Source organism: Delphinus delphis, chromosome 18 (assembly GCF_949987515.2).
Source record: "Delphinus delphis chromosome 18, mDelDel1.2, whole genome shotgun sequence".
Taxonomy (NCBI): Eukaryota; Metazoa; Chordata; class Mammalia; order Artiodactyla; family Delphinidae; genus Delphinus; species Delphinus delphis.
The window spans coordinates 4404610-4422927 of NC_082700.1; the positions used below are offsets into that span (position 1 = coordinate 4404610).

Here is an 18318-nt window from a genome sequence, read left to right on the forward strand (position 1 = left end):
CCCTCACAGTAAAAGGGGCACAGCGGGAAATATGGTGGGAATCAGAGGACCGGCTCTGTGTGGGTGCAGGGATGGGGCCACATGTGCTGGGATCCCGTTTCTTCTGAGGACACAACTCCTACATACAAGTCAATGTGGTTAAAAATCCAGACATGTGCAGTAGGCACACGTGTAGTCTGCTGGGTGCAGGAGAGTCTGGGCGCGTGATTTCCTCTGCTACGTGCTGCGCTGTAACTACCAGGCATGTGGCAGTCAGAGCAGAGGTTACCAGCGCGTCGGGAGCAGAAACGAAAGCATCACGAACACCGTCAGGTTCCTGAGCTGTGCGCGTCCTCCAGCCTCAGGAAGTCTTTATGGCTGCAGGGTGGAGGCAGAAATCCATCACAGTTTTGTCAGTTTTATACACTCAAACAGGGCCATCAGTAACATAGTTTTAAGTATGTAATAAGGACTTAGTGCACTTTCTTTAAGTCACTCTGCATCCAGTCAACCCTTTCTACAATCGTAATATAAACTGGGGAATGAGCACAATCGTGGGTTTCTGGGCCATAAAACAAATCTCAGCAAATTTAAGGGAGTTAAAGTCAGACAAAGCCTGTCCTCTGAACACAATGAAATTCAACTGAACACCACCAGCAGTGGGATATCTGGAAAAACCCACTCATTGTGTTTGTATTACTAAGTCGACTGCTCGCCCGAAAGAGATCTTCCAGATGGTTCACATGGACAGGAATGGCTGTGGAAAGGGACATTCTGAGAACTTCTTACTATTTTAAACATCTGTGGAATTGCTTCTATAAATTTTTTAAGAAAAAAAAGCATTCCAATTAATGATGCTGTAGGAAAACGGAAGAGTTTCAGTGTATGGAATTCTAAAAAGAGGTGAAATACGTTATTGGAAGATAGGAAAATTGAGTGAAAGTAGAAAACACATTGATATGGTTCTGAAATTCTTTAATCCTTTGACTTTAATCACAAGAGTACTACTTGGAGAAGTTAAATGCCAGTTTGCAGACATTTCGTTGCATAATGAGTAAAATTACAGGAAAAATTCAGGTTTAGGTTAATTGTACAATAAGCAAAATTAGATGGGAAATATTAAGTATCTTATTTCAGTAATGAACGTGATATTAAAGTAATAAGATCATTAGTATCTTACATGTTGTTGCCCAGCACACATTTTCACGTGAACCTCCACACGGCCTGTAAGGAACCCGCAGAAGGTGTAATTAGTACACACTGACTCGGGGTTATTTTGAAAAGGTGACACAAAAATCAGAGTCTAATGTCCGCTTATATTATTTATTCTGTGTCCTTATGGGATCCCACCTGCAAAAGTTTGATGGGGGATGTGCCTGTGTGAAAAGAGGAGAGGAGGCTGGAAGAGGCATCCTGCGTGATGCACGTCCGACCCCGAGGTGGGGGTGTAGGAGAAGGTTCCGTCCTGGTTGGCTGAGGTCTGCAGGAGCCTGGGCAGAGCCACTGGGAGCCCCGTCGCTGTCTGGTCTTTGCTGGTTCCCCTCAGCTGTCCCGTTCTCATTTCTTGCTGCAGACTGACCGTCAGCCTCCCACTCAAGTGGTGAAGAGTGCTCCATCTCTGCTGCTCCAAAGAGCAGCAACTAATCTGGACATCGTGGTCCCACTTCCAGGTTCCTGGGGAGGGACCCTGGCCTGGTTTCGGTCGTGCCTTGGAATCTAGTTCACAGTTGCGTGAACCAGGTTGTGTCTGTAAACTGAGACATTTCCCAGAAAAGTTGGACAAACTGCAGGCTTAGCAGTAAACCTCATGCTACCTCGGATAGTCCTTGAGCATTTGATTAGCAGTGTTAGATTTTTTTCTTAGCACGCAGGGTGGCTTTGAAGAATGGTTGGGACGTTCCAGGGATGGGCTGGTGAAGCGCATGGAAGTTGTTTGCTGGTGACTGCGTGGATTCGCTCATTCCATGTCTGTTTCTGTAACTGCAAAGCGTTTTCAAGAGAATCGATTGACTCAACATTTTCTCCTTTACCTCTTCCTTGCGCTTCCATTTATTCAAAACTGGATTCGCGTCAGATAAAGGCTGTCTGGGAAAAAATACATCTGTTAGAGTACTTCACACTGACAGGAAAGCCATAAAAGTCATTGCTGGGTGATTAGAACTTTCAAAAGGATCTGTGAAATGCAACCCTTCTTCTAAAATTATACAGACGGCAGCATGTCCTCTCTCTCTGTTGTCTTGTGTATTTAGACAGGTGCGGGAACCCCACATCTAGGTATAATGACAGTGAGAAGTGAAGGCTGGGATTAATTAGAGCTGAACTACTGAACAATAGGCCAGGTGCCCAGGGAGGGGCAGATAGACATATGCGTGTGTATGTATATGGGCACGAGGTCAGCAGGCATCATTGGGGTGCTCGAGCCATGGTGTGGGCTGTGAAGGGCTTTGTGGGGAACAGAGTCGATAGACTCAGCCCCGAAATCTGGGCAGTTTACGGTCTGCCCTGCGGGGAGAGACGCCGTCTGTGCTGGCCCAGTGCAGGCACACCGGCTCTGCGGGGTGCTGGGGACAGTAAGCGGGGAGCTGTGTGAGCGTCTGACAACGCAGCCTCTTCTGAATCCTTCTCAGACCTCTCACTGTTTAGAATATGGTGTGTTAATAGGAAACACGAGGTGTAGTGAAGCCAGTGGATCCAGAGACAACTGCCACTGACAAGAAAGTGAGTCGCTCCCAGGGGCGGGGGCCCCACGGGGAAGCACCAGGGCCGTCGAGGCAGAGGGAGTGGGGGGGGATCAGGGGAAGGAGCCTGTATTGTGGATTTTCTCGGAGGCACGGGTGAGGCAGGGTGAGCGGGTTTAGGAGGAGCTCATTTGAATAATCTCAGGGGCTCTGGGGTGTGAGGTCACTCCTGGTGTCTGGCGCCCGGGTGATTAGGGCAGGCGGAAGGTGGCCTGCTGGGAGCAGTGGAGGTGGTGGCGAGGGCCCTGCACTGGTGGGCTGGATGGCAAGGCGAGTTCAGGATTTGGCCAGTCCCGGGAGGGCAGCCCCTGCAGGCTGAGCCTGGGCTCAGGTGTCGAAGCATGAGAATCCAGAAAAGACAAGATGTGGTGAATGCCCCTGCAGAGACTTAAGCTCTTCTCCTTTGTGCCCTGATAGCATCACAGGCGACTGTTCGGGTGGGCGCCTTCAGCACGTCTGTCAGGGACACACGGAGGCTCCAGGCAGCTCACCGATGCCGGAGGGGGTGTCTCAGGTGTAAACGTGAAGGACTTCAGCGGGGGCGGGGCAGGGCGGCAGGGCAGGGGGAGGCTCCGAAAAGGCTGGTGTGGTTTTCAGGACGGCTTGTGGGAAACGGCGGTGTTAGCTCCAGATACGCCAGGACGACGACGTGACGGCACATCTGACGTCGGAGAGCCACCCAGTCAGGGAAGGAGGGGGAGGTGATGACCGCTTGGCCTGCTTTGCACGTGCAGGGGGGACGTCTGCGGGGTGCGTGTGTAGTTAGGATTTTGTGTATCTGAACGACGGCGGATCCAAAGAAATACGGGTGGTGGGTCGGGGGGTGTCAGACTGGCAAGTTTTGGGGCTGTCAGAGGTCGAAAAATATGGGGAAGGAGGGACATTCCATCTTGAATAAATACAAATGCACCTGGAAGAGAATGTTATATACACAGTCGGCGCTCAGCTCCGAGCTCATGTCTACCCCAAGCCCTTGTACAACCCTCTTGTGAGAACTTACTCGAGAGCTAGTTCACACGTGGGCCGTTCTCACTGAGCAGCGTCCTGAGCAGGTGGGTTCAGAGCCTTGCGGTCCCGTCCGCATCCCTTGCTCACCGGCGTCTGTGGAAACTGCGCCCCCCGCCCCGCCCCCGCGGTGCTCGCCACCTCTTTATGTACCTGGTAGTTGCTGTTGCCTAATTGCCTTCTAGTTCTCCAGTCTCTGCTGATTGGTTCTCAGTATTTTTCTTTCCTATACTTTATGCTCTTATTAAGTTTGTTAATGATTTTTCTTTTTTTCCTTAGGAGATTTTCTAGTTTATTATGACTCGTTACCAGCCTCTTGCTCTAATTGATTCTCCCAGGAAGAAATGGCATAAATCATAGCTACACGTTTGACTAGAGACTAGTGTATCTAGAATTTTCCTAGTTTAACACGCTTTCCTTGGATGTGTACCTCTTCTTTGACATCATTTCTTTTTTCTGGCACTCTGGGACATTTTTAGTTTATCTTTATGCATATAAAGGTTCTCTCGTCACCACCTGGTCCCTTTCTTATTCTTAATTATCATGAGATGTTTAAGGACAGGGTGGGAGACAGTGCCCATGTCTTCCTAATGTCAGCATATGTGTACATGAAGAAAAACAATTTTAGGAACGGATGTAGAAGTATGGCTAACATCACTGAGATGAACCAGACTCTAACAGCTCCTTTGGGTGCCCGACTTCCCCAAACTAGTCCCCCAAATAGGACTCAGATATCCTCCCATCAGTGATGTGGCTTTGGGACGTCCCAGTCTGATGCTCTGGATGGGAGTGGGGAATGGGATGGCCTTGGAAGGCCAGTGAGAGCATCATGAGGCCTGTTAAACCCACCCTGCCCAGTGGACACCACAGTGTCTGCACGGAAGGAGGCCCACAGGCTTTCAGTTGAAAGGGTCGGGGGCTTCTCCTCACTTCTTCCAGTTTCTAGATAATTCCAGTCCCTTCTCCTTTGGTACCTCTCAGTCTCCCGCTTGAATTTATGAAGGTGTTAGACGTCAGCGTCGGGCCGGTACACAGTCGGTGCTCAGTGTTTGATGGGTCCACGGCTATTGAGGTTACGTGCAGTTCTACCTTCCTTTTTTTTAAGTTGAGGCATAGTTGTTTTACAGTGTTGTGTTAGTTTCTGCTGGACAGCAAAGTGCTGTAGAGTTCCCTGTGCTATACAGCAGGTTCATATTAGTTACCTGTTTTATACATAATAGTGTATATATGTTCTTAGACATAATTTTAATGTAGATATTGTTATCCGTCTTTTGTGGTTCAGCCTTATTTTCAAACAGTGAACTGTTCCTTTTTTATTGTTATAATCAGAGTCAGAATTAACATCATAACAACATATGAGGTATGATAAAATTAATATAATTAGTCACATTGTTTGAGTGTCCCTATATGCCAGGCCCTGTTCTAAGTGGTTTATTATGTAATAATGCATTAAGTCCTCACTCCGTGAGGTAGGTCCCGTTGTGATCCCCGTTTTGTGGGGAGGAAAGGAAGGCATGGAGGGGTGAAGTGATGTACCACAGGCTGTGCACCTAGGTCAGTGGATGAAGTAGTATTTGGGTTGGAAGATGTGGTCGGTGTGCTCAACCAGCCCCTTAATGGACAAGAGGCGGAAATAGTCGATAAAAACACTGGCCAGTTGAGCAGAACTTTTCCTCTACAGCTGCCCCCGCCTTTCGCCCTCTGCTAGAGCCCTGTGAGATAGCCCCTGTCCACCCTTCTGATTTCAGCTCAGCAGTCACGTCCACAGAGAGGCTGCCCAGGGTCCCCCAGGGGGTTTCATAGCCTGAGTCCACTGACCTGGGCGGTTGGACCGATGTCTCACTTCCCCGGGGGGGCGGGGAGGGGCCTTGTCTGTCTCACTCAGCACGGGGTCCTCGTCACCTTGCACACTGCCTGGTGTCGGGTCAGTGCTCAGCAGGTGTTTATGGGATGCGCGAACAGAGGTAATGGAGAAGGGAGGAAGGAAAGAAAGATTTACCATGTGCCTCGCTAGTTCCAGCTTCTTGAGGTGAGCCGTTGTACCAGTTGGGAATAAATTTAATTCAGTAACAGAACACCCAGCAACAGTGACTTGAACAGGGTATTATTTGTCTCACGTAGCGAGAATTGCTCAGACGCCACCAGGCTCCTTGGCTTTTCTGGTGCTGCTCCTGTGAATTGGGCCTTGTGGGCGCCCTGTCAGGGTGACAGTGTGTCCCAGTCACTGGGTTTTCTCCTGCTGTAGGGGGCAGTAGATTTGCTGTATAGGTGGTAGGCTTGAAATTCTATATACCTCCTTAAACAAAACGTTGAGATGTCATTGGATGTATAACGTACTTTTTGAGGAGAGAAGTGGATTGAATTCCCAGGATAATGGGGAAGGCTTTCCTGAGTGTCTGGTGACCCTTCGCCCAGGTAGGTGGGCTCCGTCCTGCTCCCTCCTTGGCAGCCCAGGTTCGGCCTTTCCTGTGTCCTAGTCTGTAAGCGCTGCCTGTGGTTTTGGGCTGTTGTGTCCTTTCCTCCCTTAGTACGTGTGGGCTTGTGCCTTTCCTCTCTCTCGTCATTTTAGCGGAGTGGGGGAAGGGTAAAAATGCACGTATTCAGTCGCTAACGCTTCACTGGAAATCTCGCGTGCATCCCTTTTCTATAAAAGTGGGATTGTGCTGTCCATATATCTCTGAAGTCTATGGCATTCACGTAAGGAATTCAACATCTGTTGCATATTGAGCCGATTCTCTCACATAGAAATGATAGGATAATGCGGATTCCTGGAAAAGAGTCAGTTTTCCAGGGAGTTGCAACTCTAGGCTTGTTAAAACGTGCATATGAGCTTTTAAAACTGTCTTTTTAATTTTCAGATTGTGAGCCATGCCTTTAGTGAAGAGGAACATCGAACCCCGGCACCTGTGCCGGGGAGCCCTGCCCGAGGGCATCCCCAGTGAACTCGAGTGTGTGACCAACAGCACCCTGGCCGCCATCATACGTCAGCTGAGCAGTCTGAGTGAGTGTCCTGCCTCGGGACTCCTTTCTTCTGATTACCAGTGACATAGTTCAACAAATTAGCAAATTGATTTCAATTCAGTAGTTACGTGATTGTCCAGAGAAGAGGCCTGCAGCTTGGAAGGAGAGAGCCTCCCTCCCTCCCTCCCACCCTCCCTCTTGAATTTCCCAGCATGCAATCAGCTGTGGCCCCCTCACTGGTCTGTTGCTACCAGCTTCATGTGACGAAGTTAGCATTGACCAGTTCACAAGTCACTAGGTACCACCAAACGTGTAGATTTAAAGTAGTGTTCATTTTTAAAAGCTTATTAAAAATGAGGATAAAATAATTGGCATTTTCAAAAATGTGAATTATGCATTAAACTTGGACAGGACTAATTATTTTTCAGTGTAACGAATTGAAAACTAGGTCGCACCTGTGATATGCCCGGCGTTAGAATAGAGGCTCAATACATGTTTGTTGATTGAATAATATTCCAAATGAATCAAAGAATGAAGCCCCAAGCTAGTGAGACTTGCTGATTTTAACCTACTGAAGGTTAAAATGCAGGTATTGACTTCCAGATTGAGGTCAGCAGATGAGTTGATGGTTACACGTACGCAGTGCCATGTACACATTGCATACACAGATTATAGAAATATAAGCAAACACAAGCGTAAGGAAGAGAGGACTTCCTGTTACTCTAATTTTGAACATGAATATGAAATACCCAAGAAATATTCTATTTCTTAAGACTCACATATGCATGAAAATGCTTTTCCTTCAGAGCTTTTTGAAGTTGCAGTCTTTCTCCCTAACTTTTACATTTACGTCGTGATCTTATTTTCTCACTTCGTCCCACTCCTTTTCAGTTTAGATGGTTCACACTGCATTTTGGATGACAGGTTTTCACAGTTAAATTTTCAGAACCTCTGTTAATAATGAGAAAATCCTCCATGAAATTTCACATCCTGGCCGCGTCAAGCCGGGGAGAGCGGTTTTAAAAACAACTCAAGTGCTTTTATTTGTTTTGGAGAAGAAACACTATGGATGAGTTTTTTTTTTTTTCTTTAGAAGAATTGTAGCGCATCATTATTGGTATATTTTTGATATATTATGTCTATAATCATTGGCTAAACAAAAGTAATTTGGAAATTGCTTAAAATGTGCTTCAAAATAGATTTCTTCTGGAATCTGAACTAATTATAATTGATTTTTGGTAGTGGTGGTTGGCAAAATGTATAAATTCGTATAATTACAGGAGGATACCTTGTGAATTATTGAAGGGTGAAGGTATTTCTGTGTGCATTCATATATCTCCACGAGAATGTTTTTTCAGTCTCTTGTTTTCTTATGGCTGAAACGTCTATTGGCATAAGGTCTAAGTGATGAAAACCAACATGAACTGTTGAGGTTTTAATAATCACACCATGCCTCGTGCGCAGGGTTACATCAGAGGTGCCTGCCTGGCCACAGTCTCTTCTAAGTGAAACTACCCGCAGGGTACGTTTTGTTCTGTAGAGTCCGTGTGTAGGCAGAATGATCACAGCCCCTCTGAGGATGTCTGCATCCTCACCCTGGGAACCCGCAGATGTGCTGTGTGACCGGGCAAGGGGAGGATTAAGGCTGCTCGTCAGCTCACCTCACGAGAAGGAGGTTATCCTGGGCTGTCTGGTGGCCCCATGTAATCCCGGGGGTCCTTTAAGTGGGAGGAAGGAGTGTCAGAATGATAGGATGTCAGAAGGATCCATCAACCGTTGCTGGTCCAAAGACAGGAAAAGAGGCCACAAGCCAAGGAGTGCAGGTGGCCTCTGTACATTGCAAAAGGCTGGGAACTGGACCTTCCCCTGGGGCCTCCAAGGGAACAGAGCTCTGCCAGCGCCTGGATTTCAGCCCCGTGGTAACATTTCACACGTCTGATCTCCAGAGCTGTAAGATGGTAATTTTGTGTTGTTTTAATCCACTGAAGTTGTGAAAATTCGTTACAGCAGCAGTAGGAAACAGTGCACCCCTGGAGCCGTGGTGACGCTTTGTACACACATCCTGCTCTAGCCTCGTGAGTGGACCAGGCATGGGTCCTGGCCTCAAGCACAGTCCAACCCCAGTCAGCCTGCTTCAGCCCTGATTCTCTGCTAGAATCACTGGGGGAGCTTGAACAGAAGATGCTAGGAATCACTGCAGGGATCGTGATCGGGGTGACCTACGAAGTCAGATGCTGCGTGTCTGGATCGAAAAGCCTGTCTGGGCCAGTCGTGTTCTGTCGGGAAGTTTGAACTAAGACACAGCGCGTGTGCTCGTTTATCGTGGGATCTACCGCTGGGGTGTGGCCCAGCACCGAGAGGTCCCGGTGGCCATCGCAGGCCTGCGTGGTTATTGCGGGGGGTGGAGGGAGGCCTCAAGGAGCTAGAGGGAGGCCTCAAGGAGCTAGAGGAAGCCAGCGGACGAAGAAAGGCAGGAGGGCACGGGGAGAGAAACAGGCACTGGGCACAAGCGAGGCCCCGGGCCGGCGAGGCAGGAGGGTTGCACTGATGGCCCCGCGCCCAGTCAAGGAGCCGCGTGGCCGGTTCACGGCAGACCCTCACAGGTGCCCAGGTGCCCCGTGCTCGCCGCCCAGGGAGGACGGGGGTGTGAGAGCCAAGGGTGTAACTTCAGAAAACTAGGATGGTTGTTTATTGGTGGTGGAGCAGCAAATTACTGATAACCAGTGATTTATTTATTCCTGTTTATTCACTCGGTGCTCCTCTAGGTGCAGCCTACAGCAAATAAAGTCAGCTGGGTCCCTACTTAGAAGTTACAAAAGCATATATAATTGACGTCAATATGGTCATACAATAGGCAACATGCAATTATGACCTGCCATAAACTCTCGCACATGATGAGTGGCGTCTACATTTTGGGTGAATCTTTAGTTTTTGTAGGTTTTTCTTCCCACTGAGTGGAAATACAGGAGATGAGAAAAGGTATATGCAAAAAAATTTTTATGATCTAAAATTGTTAAGGAAAATAAGAATTTAAAAGAATGTTTATAAATCAATAAAACAATGTTTTTTTCCTTTTTTTCCTGGACATAAATAGATTTCTTTTTTTAAATTTTTATTGGAGTATAGTTGCTTTACAATGCTGTGTTACTTTCTGCTGTACAGCAAAGTGAATCAGCCATACATACACATATATCCCCTCCTTTTGGATTTCCTTCCCACTTAGGTCACCACAGAGCACTGAGTAGAGTTTTTGTGTTGTTTTCTAATTTTCTAATCATTCATCAGTTATTTTTAAAGTGAAGTTTTAGGAAAGTATGAGTCTGTCATATTAAAATTCATCTATTACTGAGGATGAATTTTCAAGATAAAGTCAAAACAGAGTCTATTTTTTTATTCCTTTGAGTTTCTGACCGTCATTCAGTAGGCTCCTGCCCACCCTGCCCCAGCGCCTCCACTCCCAGATTAGGACAGGTGATGTACAGTCATCTGAACTTCCTATAAGTGATACAGAGGGAGGCTAGACTTTGTCTACAAAGGCCGTCTTGGGGGAATCCCAAGGGGAACTTTAGGGATTTGCCTTGATCCTAGAGCGGTCATACCTGCCTGAGCAGCAGACTTGTCCTCCTGCCGTAATCCAGAGTAACTAATTCTCTAGTGGGTCTAAGGAAGGAAGAACAGACCAAGGGGCCAGAAGGAGTTTCTTTGGTCTTTTCCAAAAAGGAAGACTAGCAATTGAGGGCCCGATTCACCAGATCGTTCTGATTCTCATCACATCTATGGGGGAACAGTTCAGGGTCATCATGAAGGTTTAAATAACTTTACATCAAACAAGAGAACCCGGTCCTGGTACCAGATAGGCCTTTGAAGCCCCAGTGACTCTACGTAACTTTGGGGAAATCTTTAGGTTTTTACCGGTTACAGTGCTCCCACTACATCCAAACTAGACACTTGACTTTAAAGGGCCAGAAATTTTGTCAGAACTAGATATTTCCCAGGCTTTTCAGGGAATTGTTTCTTTTCAATGAAAAAATGTTGCTTATTGGTATTGAGTATAAGAACAGTCATAGAAATGAGGAAGAGGAAATTTGTAACTTGAACAGCCTTATAATTAGAGAATAAGTATCAAAAGCTTTCAAAGCTTTGTCCAATAAAATAAAAAATTAGTGTTTAGTAGTTTTCAGATTTTTTTCCTTTGAGTGTTACTAACTTCTAATATGAGTGACGGTGTGGGGAGGGGAGTGGGAGGGAGAAGGAAAGCCACTTTTTAAAGTGGTTTTGGTTAATAGTGTGTTACTTGGCCTGTTGGCCATCTGTATGTCTTTTATGGAAAAATGTCTGTTCAGGTCTTCTGCCCATTTTTTGATTGGGTTGGTTGTTTGTTTTGATATTGAGTTGTGTGAGCTGTCTGTATATTTTGGATAATAATCCCTTGTCAGTCATATCATTTGTAAATATTTTCTCTCACTCCATAGATTGTCTCTTCATTTTGTCAGTGGTTTCTTTTGCTGTGCAAAAGCTTTTAAGTTTAATTAGGTCCCATTTGTTTATTTTTGCTTTTGCTTCTTTTGCCTTAGGAGACAGATGAAAAAAATGGCTGTGATTTATGTCAAAGAGTGTTCTGCCTATGTTCTCTTCTAGGAGTTTTATGGTTTCACATCTTACAATTAGGTCTTTAATCCATTTTGAGTTTATTTTTGTATATGGTGTGAGGAAATGTTCTAATCTCATTCTTTTACATGCAGCTGTCCAGTTTTCCCAGCACCACTTGTTGAAGAGACTGTCTTCTCTGCATTGTATATTCTTGCCTCCTTTGTTGTAGATTAACTGACCATAAGTGTGTAGGTTTATTTCTGAGCTGTTTATTCTGTTCCATTGATCTGTGTGTTTATTTTTGTGCTGGTACCAGGCAGTTTTGATTACTGTAGCTTTGTAGTATAGTCTGAAGTCTGGGAGGGTGATATATCCAGCTTTTCTAATTATTAGAGAAATGCAAATCAAAACAAGATATCACCTCACACTTATCAGAATGACCATCATCAAAAAGTCTGCAAATAACAAATGTCAGTGAGGATATGTACACTGTTGGTGGGAATGTATCAATAAATTGGTGAATTCACTATGGAAAACAGTATGGAGGTTCCTCAAAAAACTAAAAATAGAATTACCATATGACCCAGCACTTCCACTCCTGGGTTTATATCCAGAAAAAATGAAAACACTAACTTGAAAACATACATGCACCCCAGTGTTCATAGCAGCACTATTCACTACAGCCAAGACATGGAAGCAACCTAAATGTCCATTGACAGAGGAATGGATAAAGAAGATGTGGTACATATATACAGTAGAATATTACTCAGCCATAAAAAAGAATGAAATTTGGCCATTTGCAGCAATATGGATGGACCTAGAGAACATTATACTTAGTGAAATAATCAGTCAAAAAGATACTGTATATCACTTATATGTGGAATCGAAAAAATAAATGAATGTATCTAGCAAAACAGAGACTCACAGATATAGAAAACAAGCTAGTGGTTACCAGTGGGGTAACCACTGGGAGGGGCAAGATAGGGGTATGGGATTAAGAGATACATACTGCTAGGTATAAAATAGATAAGCAACAAGGATATATTGTACAGCACAGGGAATTACAGCCATTATCTTGTAATAACTTTTAATGGAGTATATAATCTGTAAAAATACTGAATCACTATACTCTATACCTGAAGCTAAAATAATATTGTAAGTCAACTCTACTTCATTGAAAAAAAATTAGTGTGTCACTTGGTTTTCCAGTAATGGAATATTGATATTTTTTTCTTCAAATAATGACAGTTTAGTGTAGCAGTTAACATTAAATCAGGAGTGCTTTTTCATCGTTTTCCTTGATTAATTATCTGAGTGCTCTTGTTCTTATCAGCTAGTTGCTCAATTAAAATTACAGTGTCTTGGGCTTCCCTGGTGGCACAGTGGTTGAGAGTCTGCCTGCCGATGCAGGGGACACGGGTTCGTGCCCTGGTCCGGGAAGATCCCACATGCCGCGGAGCGGCTGTGCCCGTGAGCCATGGACGCTGAGCCTGCGTGTCGGAGCCTGTGCTCCGCAACGGGAGAGCCTACAGCAGTGAGAGGCCCGCGTACTGCAAAAAAAAAAAAAAAATTACAGTGTCTTGCAATCAAATTCCTACTGATATTATAATGTAATTTTAATATAATTTGCTTTAAAAAGGAAATAGGGCATTTGTACCAAGGATGACGCAAATCCACTTCAATACCTCCCAGGCTGGTTTCCACTTCTTTCACTTCGTTCTTGTGATTATAGCTGTCTTCCCTTTCCTTTCTTAAGAGTATGTCACAAGGAAAAGAGTTAGACCTTAGGTGCCTCCCCTGCCCCAAAGTTTTTGGTTATATTTGATGATACTAATAAGATCATATAGAGAACTTAGCACAGGACAACACAAAGGAAAAAAATTACAATTTTTTTATTAATCAGGAAATCATTGATAATGCTTTGTATACATCATTATAAAAATGATACCTCACACATACGGTTTTGTAGCCTATACTCACTTGTATATAGTAAACATCTTTGTTGAGTCTTCTAAGACACATTTTTAATAGCTAGAGGTTACTGTGTTATATTGATACAGTATCATTAACCATTATCTTGCTGTTGGACATAACTGTATGTTTCTTTGTCAGGGAGGCACTAGTCTTTTTTGGCACTTTTTTTTTTTTTTTTTTTTAAGATTTCTTACATCTTATAGGTCATCAAACTTCCTCACAAAGAGCTAGGATCGTTCTTACAAATGGTCTAAAATTTTGAGACTCCATTAATTTTAAATGTGAGTCTCTGAAAAAAGTTATTACAAAATCTATTTTCTATTAATTTCTATATTGAGTACTTGTATAAATGAGAAAGAAATTCTGTTTTCTTCTCAGATTTTAATTAGTGATTATTTTTTTTATTGCTACTCCTTATGGTATGTATTATGTCTCGTATCAAACCAAATGCCAAATCGTCATAAAAATGCTTCCTTGAGGGCTTGCGGTATAATACATCTGCTTTATGTAATTGGATCTGAAATTCAGGGTTGTATTAATTGATTATACCAAGTGCAGTTCTAGTCAGAATAGAGATTTAAGTATTTTGAAGGCATGCACTGAATAGATTTCTTGGATGGTCTTAGCCAAATGGGATTTTTGAAGTGAAAGGGAAGATGTAAACACAGTATATGCAAGAAATAGGTCATAAGTTCATTTCCATGCAGGTTAAGGCTGGGTTGAGGTACTTTAAGAGGAAACGTGTGAATGTAGTGGACAGAGCTGACTGGAAGAAACAGCACGAATTTTTTAAAGTTTACTGCTTCAATCTGAGATAAGTATTTGCATTACTTGTGGATAAAAATAGGAAGCCAGTGAAGAGGGGTAAGAGAAATGTGTACTTAGGAAAGTATAAGGCACAACTCCGTCAGCCGTAGAACTGGAGGTGAGTATAATGAGAGTCCCCCACAAAGGCAGGACTGTTGGGAATCCAAGCACTTACCGCCCCACCTGGAACATCGGAAACACTTCCTTCACAGAAGAAACGACGAGGGGGCCGTTTCTCACTTCTTGCCCTGGACAGGTTGCGACACGGCAGGATTTAAGTGTAGACTAATTGTCCAGAGCACAGGTGGAGAGCTAGCCACGTCCGAATGTTCAGTCAAGTCTGCCGTCAAACCTCTCTGCTTTTGTCATCGGTATTCTTTCCATTTCGTGAGTTCATAGGCTTATGGTAACGTGTCTTCAGTGACTTACAGGTGTCTTCCTGATGGTTGTGATTTACACTGTTATTATCATCTAAAAACTTTGAGGGAAGATTTTCAAGGATTTTAATGTTGTTTTCTAAAGTTGTCCTAACCATGATCACTCCCCTCTCAGGTCCACGATTGTGATTACCAGCGTCCTGAGTTGAGTCGTGTTCCTCCTCGACATAGCACCTTTCATAGGAGTAAATGTTGTCTACTTCATTCTTTTTTTTTTTTTTTTTTAAAGAAGATGTTGGGGGTAGGAGTTCAGTAATTTATTTATTTATTTTTGCTGTGTTGGGTCTTCGTTTCTGTGCAAGGGCTTTCTCTAGTTGTGGCAAGCGGGGACCACTCTTCATCGTGGTGCACGGACCTCTGACTATCGCGGCCTCTCTTGTTGCGGAGCACAGGCTCCAGACGCGCAGGCTCAGTAGTTGTGGCTCACGGGCCCAGTTGCTCTGCGGCATATTGGATCCTCCCAGACCAGGGCTCGAACCCGTGTCCCCTGCATTAGCAGGCGGACTCTCAACTACTGCGCCACCAGGGAAGCCCTGTCTACTTCATTCTTGACTAGTCTTTTACACACGTTGTCCAGCAAAAAATTAAAATAGGAGACACATGGGAAAGGAGAAAAGCATGACTCATAATTAAGAGAAAGAGAAGTTAGTAGCAACAGGATCCACAGATGACTCCAGCCCAGCGTTTCAGGAACTTAGAAGCCACTCCCGCCTGCATAACAGGAAAAGAGCTTAACAAACCGAAATCCACCAGCTTCTCTTAGATCCTTCAGAGAACTGAGGTCACAGGACAAACCGCTGCCCCCAAATTTGGAAAGACAGACAGATTCTGAGAATCACAACTCACCAGGATACAGAAGTTTTGCACAACACTCCCCCCCAATCTGACCTGATGGGGCTTTACAGAACACTAAACGCCCACCTGTAGAATACACGTTCTTCTAATGTTCCGTCCACATGGAATGTTCCTCGAGGTGGGACATATGCTTAGCCAGAGAATAAGACATTTGAAAGGACTGATACCATAAAGAGTGTGGTGTTAATGAGGAAATAATGACAATAACCTTTTTAGATACTTCTCACATATTGGAAAACCAAGCAATAGCTTCTAAATAACTCCTTGGGTCAAAGAAGAAATCAAAAAGGAAATTGCAAACTGTCTCTAACTGTGTGGGTAATGAACACACAGAATCCCCAGTGTATTTGTGGGATTAACGTAAAGAGGTGCTTAGGGGGAAATTTGTACCTTTAAATGCTCGTATCAGGAAAGAAGAGAGATGTAAGATCACGAGCGTTCCTCAGGTGAGCACTCGGTTGCCTGGCAGTCCTGCTGAAATTCCTTCGCTCGTTAGTTTTCCCCGCCCGGAGGTGCCTGTGTCACATCTTCTCTTTCCACCCCAAACTCTGAGCTGGTGGTTTGCTTATTTCCCTGGGAAAATAAGAGCATTCAGGGGAGAACCAAACAGCCCCCTCCTGCCAGGTCAGCCCTCCGACCTGCCTGTGCACCGGCGCCCTGCCCCCCCTGCTCCAGTGCTGACCCCAGGACTCACTCCAGGACTGGGTTACGCTCCGTCTTTCCCGTGTCCTCCACCCCACCCCCGTCCGCATCATTCCTACTGAATGTTAACACACTGAGAAATCACGCTCAGGTCATCCTCTCCCCGTCGCCCCATTTCTTGCTCCCTTCACAGCAAGCTTCCTTGAAAGAACCACTCCTGCCTTTACCCTACCCCCGCTTGTCTCTTGTCCCCACTGAAGTTCTGTCGCATCTTTTCCTGAGACTGTGCTTGTCAGGGTCACCCACAGTGACACCCACGTTGCTAAGTCCCGTGCTCAGTCTCAGGCGTGTGGCCTGATGCCTGAGCACCGTTCGACCCCTGATAACTCCCTCCCCGTCCTGGAGGGCTTCCTTACCTGCCTCGGGCCAGCACCCTCAGGGTGTCTCTCGCCTCACGAGCCCTTCTGCATCGTTGGGCCCCAGGGTGTGGCCACAAGCCCTCCCCCGCTCCCGGTTCCCAGGCCACCTCACCCGCCGTGGCCCGAATACCACCTTCACGCTGACGGCTTCCAAACGTACGACCTCTCCCCAGACCTCAAACTTGTGTGTACAGCTGCTTCCGGAAGCATCTCACGTGCAACGTGATCAAACCGAAATAATGATTTTCTTCTCTCTTCCCCCCCATGTATCTTAGCAGGTGGGGGCTCTGCTCTTCCGGCTGCTGTGGTCTTTCCCTTCTCTCTTCCTGCATCTTCACAGTGTGTTCTGAATCCGCACACCTGCTCCTACCTCTGTTGCCGCAGTTCTGGTCCCAGCTGCCCCAGCCCTGCTGTACGGGGGCCCTGTGGGACCTGCCCGCCCCACTCTGGTCCCCCCACCGCAAGGGAAGGACATCCCTTTCTCCGTCCTCCTCCGCCACTCGCCCTCCTCCCTGAACGCTGTCCTCACCTGCAGCCTGTCTCTGCCTGGAAGGTGCCCCCTCACCTCCAGCCACCGTCCGCCCAAACGTCACCTCCTCAGAGAGGCCTTTTGTGACCACCTGAGTGTCACCCACTTCCTACCATACTCTCTTGCAGTTTTGTTTTCTTCATACCACTTGTCATGTGATGGATTGTGTATTTATGGTCTGTGTGGTATTGTCTGCATATAATAAAAGCTGTGTTCATTGCTGTATTTCTTCAAGCGACTAGCATAGTGCCTGGTACACAGTGGGTGTTTGATACATATTTGCTGAATAAGCTGAAAATGCATAACAATCAGCATCTGTTGTCTTAGTTCTTATAAAATGCTTAGAAAGGGTGTTGTAAACAAGTGTACGAAAAAGTTCACTGTGGTTAACTATGCATGACATTTTTTACTTTTTATTGTTCTCCGAGTTTTGCAAATTTTCTTCCATGAGCTTGTGTTGCTTTTATATACCCACAAAGACATTTCAGAGAATCAGGCTGTATGCTATGTTTTTGTTTTTGTTTTTGGTACGCGGGCCTCTCACCATTGTGGCCTCTCCCGTTGCGGAGCACAGGCTCCGGACGCGCAGGCTCAGCGGCCATGGCTCACGAGCCCAGCCGCTCCGCGGCATGTGGGATCTTCCAGGACCGGGGCACGAACCCGTGTCCCCTGCATCGGCAGGCAGACTCTCAACCACTGTGCCACCAGGGAAGCCCTGTTTTGTTTGTTTGTTTGTTTGTTTAACTTTTATACATACTTATAAATACAACAAAGACAAAAGAAATGAGTGTTAGAAGTTGCTGTCTTAGGTTGGACTTTGGGCTGTTTTTCCTATTGTTTACGTTTCCATATTTTCTACATTTCTTGTGAGCATGGATTACTTTCATAGTAGGAAAAAAGTGAAACTTTAAAAAGGAAAAAAAAATAACGTAGGGCCCAATAATTATGGCATTATTTCATGGAATTCAGAAGCAGTTGGACTTTATTACAGACACAGTAATAAATTTATTTTTTGTTTTTGTTTTTGCAGTACGCGGGCCTCTCACTGTTGTGGCCTCTCCCGTTGCGGAGCACAGGCTCCGGACGCGCAGGTTCAGCGGCCATGCCTCACGGGCCTAGCCGCTCCGCGGCATGTGGGATCCTCCCGGACCGGGGCACAAACCTGTGTCCCCTGCATCGGCAGGCGGACTCCCAACCACTGCACCGCCAGGGAAGCCCTATTTTTTAATTTTTAATTTTGAAATGATTTCAGACTTACAAAAAGGTCAAAAAGAGAATGAAGAATTCTCAGACTTTCACCCACATATTATTTTACCTCATCTTTTCTTTTTCTCAGAAATTCCTCTCTTTTCCTCCTGCCCTGCTTTCTCCTCCTCTGTCCC

General features: G+C 45.6%; 1 protein-coding gene across 4 annotated transcripts in view; it reads left to right on the forward strand.

Annotated features, from left to right (window-relative positions):
* Positions 1–18318, forward strand: part of WASF3 (WASP family member 3) — an 89562-nt gene that overhangs the window by 44775 nt on the left and 26469 nt on the right. For all 4 annotated transcript variants that reach the window (XM_059995853.1, XM_059995856.1, XM_059995854.1 and 1 more), the window contains exon 3: positions 6581–6723. In XM_059995853.1, coding sequence (XP_059851836.1) covers positions 6591–6723 — 133 coding nt within the window. In that variant the 5' untranslated portion in view covers positions 6581–6590. The remainder of the gene's footprint in view (positions 1–6580; positions 6724–18318) is intronic.